This window comes from Accipiter gentilis, chromosome 1 (assembly GCF_929443795.1).
Source record: "Accipiter gentilis chromosome 1, bAccGen1.1, whole genome shotgun sequence".
Lineage (NCBI taxonomy): Eukaryota > Metazoa > Chordata > Aves > Accipitriformes > Accipitridae > Astur > Astur gentilis.
Window position 1 is genome coordinate 37,332,827 of NC_064880.1, and position 6,128 is coordinate 37,338,954.

Consider the following 6,128-nt stretch of genomic DNA (forward strand, 5'->3'; position numbering starts at 1 on the left):
AGGGCAGGGGCTGGGCAGCAGAGGACTGGATTAATGCACTAATGCCAGATTACGCTCTAATGCAGGACTTCTGATGAGGGAGTGGCACCCGGTCCAGCCCGGGGGCACTCACTCCCTGGGGCAGGCTCCCCACGACTGCTCTGGGCTACAGCTTGGTGCTGCCTGGCTGTCCCCCAGGGAGCTTGGTCCTCAGGGGTGACACAGGACCGTGAGACAGGCAGAGGACACAGAACAGCGTAACCTCCATGCTCAGCAATCAGCAGGCTGGAAGTAACGCCCTAGCCTAGGCAGCCCTGGCCCTCCCTCTGCTCTGCTGGGCTCCATGGCAAAAGGATTAACCATCACAGCAGGGCTCCAAGGCATCTGGTTCCCCTTCCCCACATGTCCCAGCTTCTTGGCACACAGCTGTGATCCTCAGTCCCATACCCACCAAGAGGCAATGCCAAAGCCACATTTCAGCTACGGGGGGTGGGGTGGGGCAAACTGTCTGCTGTCCCACCTCCTTCAGTCTCATGCCTACCACTGGGCTACTCTGGGCACAGGCAGAACTCAAAGCCTCTTACAGGTTCCCACCCCAGCCTGGATCCCCCATCAGCTGAGACCCTGAGGCAGCTGTCCTGCCCCTCCCTGGGTACAAGTATCTCATCAGCCAATTTAGTCTAGGACGCCTCACGCTTTCTCTGCCATCTCCCTGGGTCACTTTGTCCACATCTTCCCCCCTAGACAACCCACCAGCAGCTGTGACTGAAGTGCCATGGAACAGCAAGGGCACTGGAAACCTGCACCCACAAGTCATCCCCAATTCAGCAGAGCAGCAACAGCCCGAAGCTGTGACGGAGCCAGCATCCGAGTAACTCCCACAGAGGCAGAAGAGAGACCTCCCACTTCCATCTGCCTTGAGGAACATGTTATCCATCATCCTCGCAGCTGAATGGAGGAGAAGGGCTTGTGCAGAAAGCTGGGCTGAGGCAGGTCCTGTGCCAGCCACGTGGGTGCTGGGTCTGCATCATCCGGAGCAGTTTCCTCCCCACGGAGTAGCTCCGAGTCACTCTGGGGGATGCTGCCAACTCTTAATAGCAAGAGCACAGCTTCCCCGCTGTTTGTCCGGCAGGAGAAGGCATGGCTTGCCAGGCTGGCTGCTCCAGCTGCCCTTTGCTCCTCCATGTCCCAGTGCCACAGCCAGCACATCCAGTGAATGGAATTTGCTCTGCAGACAGAGCAGCAGGGCAAGGGAAGTCCCACAGAGCTGTTGCTCCATGATCTCCAGGCAGAATCCCACCTTCCAAAGGTGACTATGTATCCTGGTGCCTCCAGCAGCCCCACACACCCTTAGGGAGCAAGAGAAGGATGCTATGGCCTGAGAAGAGACCTCCCTGTGGCAGGAGGGGCTGAACCAACTGCAGGCTGCACCATGCAGATTGTGCCCACCCCCCCTGCTGCAACATGGGGTAGAGGCATGATGGGGCATCCACTGTGAGGCATAGAGAGGAGAAGTGTTGTTGCTGGAAGAATTTCAAGCTAGGAAAGAGCTGTGATTCTTCACCAAGGCCCTGTGGTGATGGATCCCTGACTTGGCCCTGCTGCTCTACCTCTGAGTCCCAAACCCAATGTGAATCCCCCATCTCTGCAACACCAGACACTGCTGGGCCCTGCAGCTGGCAGCGAGAAGGGCTTCCCAGCCCCCTCCTGAGAAGATCTCAGCCCCTCGCTGCTCCTCAGAGAGCACCGGCTGGCTGCAGGGATCACAAGTTTGGGAACAAGATCTCTCCATCCCCCTACTGCTGCCCCATAGCTGGCTCCTGAGCCCAGACCCCTGTGGCATTATGCAGCAGCACAGGGGTCTGGCAGGCTAAAGCACACAGCTTTTGAGAGGAAAATGCTGAGCTCCCAAGCCTGTCTGAAGATTCCCACCCTCAGTACCTGCCCCTGCTTGTGTCCCCCCCGTCCCCCCTCCCTTGCCTTAGGGGGAGCAGGAGGCTCCCAGGCAAGGTAAGGTTAGTGGTCCCCCTGCCTTGCTCCCCCCAGCAGCTGTACAAGGTCCTCTGGGGGAGGGAAAACCAGACATCTCTCCCCTCAGTAAGGTGCTGGCTGAGCCAACGATGCATATTTAAATGCACAGGAGCATCTAAGCTCGTCTCTCATTCCTTGACATTTCCAGAGACTCCAAGCTGTCTTCAATTACCAGTCTGCAATTAGCTCTTCCTAAATCCCCCAATGAGGCCTAGCACTCTTAATCAATGAAACACAAGGGAGGAGGGGAAGGACATGGCCTCGCTGCAGCTGGAAGCATTTTAAAAGGCTGGGGCTTGAGGCTGGTAGGACCCTGAGGGTGTCTCTAAGGGGATCTGCAGGGTGGGAAACCTCCACCAGTGCTGGCAGGTTATTCAGTTCTAGAGACAAGACTCTTTAAGGCCCCATGGCTGGGGGTAGGGGGTCACTAGACAAACCCCCCCGGCTCAGGGTGAAGACAACTGGTACCAATGGCTTGGGTGTTACCCTGTGATGCTGCAGACCCTTCTTGCTGGCTTGTGGCATGCTGCTTCATGTCACCATGCCTCAGTTTCCCTCTCCACAAAATGCTGATAGGGGAGAGTCAGGGCTCACCCAACAGCCCCATAGGAGCTCTAAGGGTCCAATTCCACCCCTGTTTAAGCCAGAGTAAGGACTACTACCTTCCCCAGCACAAGATGTGGATATGGCCAAATTTGGGGTGGGTCGTGAGTATGTTTTGGCCCAGACAGCTCACCACAAGGTCACATGAATGTCAATCTAAAGGCACAGACAGGAGCACCCATTAGGGACAGGGAGGAGAGGAGCAGCACAGGTCTCAGTGGGTTTACGCAGCCACAGAAAAGCCTTGCACAGCACCCTGCCAGGTCAGTCCTCGTCACAGGGACATCTGTGCTGTCTTCCTGGCGGCACAGCTTTGCCTGAATGAGCCAGATTGGGCCTAATTAGCAGCTCTGCTGATGCACACAAAGGTAGAGAGAATCCAGCTTACCCTCCATGACCTGCAGAGCCAGCACAGCTCTTCCTGGCTGAGGAGAGCCCAAGCACCGGGCTCAGAGGGACTGGGAAGCACTGGATGCAGATCCCAACTGGAGAGTGTGTACTGTGGATCCTGCTAAAGAAGCCCCAGCAAATTCAGAAGCCTGAAGCGTAGCAACCAGCTATGAGAAAGGCAAAGCCTTCCCCTTCCCTGCCCCTCTCCCTGGGGGTCTGCAGAAGCACAGGGCTGGTAAATGGGCTAGCAACACAGCTCCCACAGCCTGCTGCTGGCAGGGAAGGGAGCCTGGCCCTGCAGAGCAGAGAGAGGGAGGAAGGAGGTGAGGGGTGGTAGCTTTAGGCAGGGGGAAAAAAAAAAAAAGGAGGTGACATGGGCTGTGGGATCCTGGTTAAATTCAGTGCAGCAGACAGGCATCAAGCATCTCCATCTGGAATGGAGGAGGCCAGGAGAGCTCACAGGAAGCCAAGGGGCAGTTGGGTGGACCAGGACTGGCCTTGGGCACAACAAACAGGGGTGAAATTCTGACCCCCAACTCATATCAGGGAGTAAAACCCCCTCTGAGAACCAGCCCCAACCCCCACCCCTCTTGGGGAGGAGAGGGGGCATGACTGGGAGCTTGGGGTGCCCCCCCAATTCCCTTTGCACCCCACAGCCCAGCAAGTCCAGGGAGCCACCACCAGGCCCGTCCAGGCCACCTCTTTATTCTCTAGTGAAGCAAAGCAAGAGGAGAGGGGACGCCCCCATAACAGGCCCCCTCCCCCTGGGCTCCCTAGGCCTCCTCTGGCACAGACCCCTTTCCCCACAGCAAGCTAAGGTGGGGGGGTGGGCATCACCCCACCGGGACCCTGTTTCGGGGGACGCATCGGGGACGGGGGGGGGGGGGGGGGGCGGTTACCCGCGGGAAGGGGGGGTGGGCGCCCCCCCCCCAGTGGCTCGAACAAAGGGGCAAGCGGGCGGCTCCCGCGGGGTGAGGAGCAGCGTTGCCCATGCCCCCGGGGAGAGGGGGGGGGGGGGGGCGCATCCCCCACGCGGGGGGAGGGCGGGGGGGAGACAGCGCCCACGACATGAAAGCCCGCGGCCCCCCTAGCCTTGCCCGCCCCCCCCCGCCTTTGTCTGCTCAGCCGCGGCGGCTCCAGCACCACGGACAGCTCCGGAGCCGGCGGCGCGGAGGCCGGCTCTGCCCGCGGCGGGGGGGCTCGTTCACATGCATCGTCTGCCCGAGGCCCCCGCAGCACCCAGGAGACACCTACCCCATCCCCCCCGGACCCTCTCGCCCCGGATCCCCAGTTCCATTTTTTTCCCCCCTTTCTTCTAGAGAAAACGTATCCAGGAGCCTCCGCTCCTCGGCAGCCTCTCCCCCCTCCCCATCGCGCAGGCGGGAGGGACACACGCACACAGAGACACCCCCCCCCCCCTCCCCTCCGGTCTTCTCCGCCGTCTCGGTGTCACGGAGCGCAGCCCCCAGCTGGGGTAGGAAGGGGGGGCGGGGAGCGGCCGGATCTGGAGCAGGGAGGGTCCAGGCAGCGTCTCCGTGGAGCTGGCGGCCGGGGAAGGGGGAAGGCGAGGAGGATGCGGGGGGTGGGGGGGTGGAGGGATCCGGCAGTCCTTCGCCTCCCCCGCCCCTCGGTGCGCAGCCCCTTCCGCCCCCGGCGCCGGGGGCCCGGTACCTCCCTAACGGTCCAGGCTGATCGTCCAGTGCTTGGACCCATCTCCGCCCTCGCCCTCGCTCTTGAGGTCCTGGAAGAGTTGCGTGAAGTAGTGCGGGTCCGCGTTGATTCGCAGCATCTTGGCGCTGAGGCGCTGGATGATGCCCAGGCAGCGCTCCCAGAAGCGCCCCTTGTCACCCTCCACCAGGAAGGGCTTGAGCGGGTAGGAGATCTCGTTGCCCATGTAGGAGTAGGCGAGATAGAGGCAGGTGAGGAAGGCGGCCTGCAGCTCGGCCTGGCTCCCGATGTCTTCGCCCCGCAGCGCTTCTCGGCACAGCAGGTAGACGAACACCAGGTTGGCGGGGGTGATGAAGCCCTGGTCCTGCCAGCCCTGCAGCAGCAGCGAGCGGTCCACGCTGCGGAACCAGGAGATGAGCTCGCCGGGGCTCAGCTCCTTCAGCCGGTAGCAGCGGCGGCACACGAAGTCCCCCAAGCAGCGCAGCAGCTCGCCGGTGGACGCCTGCACCACCACCCGGCGCGGGGACCCCGGGGCGCGGCTGCCGGCCGGCGGCGGTGGCGGCGGCGGCTTGCCCCCGCCGGAGCCCGGGTGCAGCTCCTGCGGCGCCGAGGGCACGGTGGGCACCGGCACGGCCAGCGGGCCCTGCTTGGCGCCGTCGGCCGACCCCACCACCGACTTGCGCAAGTTCTCGCGGTTGCGCTGCACCACCAGCGGGTCGGGCTGGCCCGGGGCCCCCCCCGGGGCCCCGCCGCCGGGTTTCGGCGTCACCTTCTTGGTGCTCTTTTTCTTCTTGGCCGAGGCGGCCACCAGCCGCTTCCAGGTGAGCGCCGAGATGAGCACGCCGGGGCGCTTCAGCCGACTCTCGCCCTTGCCCGGCACCCTTCCCGGCGCCTTCTCGGCCAGCAGCCCCCCGCCGCCGCCTCCGCCGCCCTTGCCCGAGGAGGCGGCGGGGGAGAGGGAGAGCACCGTGCCCATGCTAACGCCGAGCGGGACGGGCGTGCGGGGGCCGGGGCGCCGGCACCGCCCATAGGAGGCCGGGGGCTGCGGGGGAGGCGGCCCGCACCGGGGCCGCGGTGCCCGAGGATGCTCCGCCGCGCCCGCTCTGGGCTCCGCGCCCGCCGCTGCAGCCAGCCGCGGCCCCGCCGCTCCCCGCCTCCCCGCCGCCAGCCAATCGCCGCCGCACGGGCACCCGGTGCGGCCCGCCCCCTCCCCGGTGGGCGGCGGGGGTGGGGGGGAGCCCGGCGCGGCGCGGCGCGGCTCTGTCGGGCGGCCGCCGCCCCGGCATGACCTTCACCGATGGGGGTCTCGCCCGGTGCTCCCGCCGGGGCGGGGGGGCTGGGGCCCGCGATGCTGTCCCAGCCCTTCAGCCCTTCGTGTTAGGGACGTGGGGAGGCGGCAGGACCCGGCGGGGGGGACCCCCGAGGACAGGGGGCACAGGAAGGGTCTGGGGGGGGGC

The 6,128-nt window shown here is 64.1% G+C and overlaps 1 protein-coding gene across 1 annotated transcript; it reads right to left on the minus strand.

Moving 5' to 3' along the window:
* Positions 1 to 3,222: 3,222 nt before the first annotated feature.
* CDK5R2 (cyclin dependent kinase 5 regulatory subunit 2) lies at positions 3,223 to 5,811 on the minus strand. The gene has a single exon (XM_049809383.1). The coding sequence runs from the start codon at positions 5,645 to 5,647 to the stop codon at positions 4,679 to 4,681; it is 969 nt and encodes a 322-aa protein (XP_049665340.1). The 5' UTR covers positions 5,648 to 5,811; the 3' UTR covers positions 3,223 to 4,678.
* Positions 5,812 to 6,128: the final 317 nt, after the last annotated feature.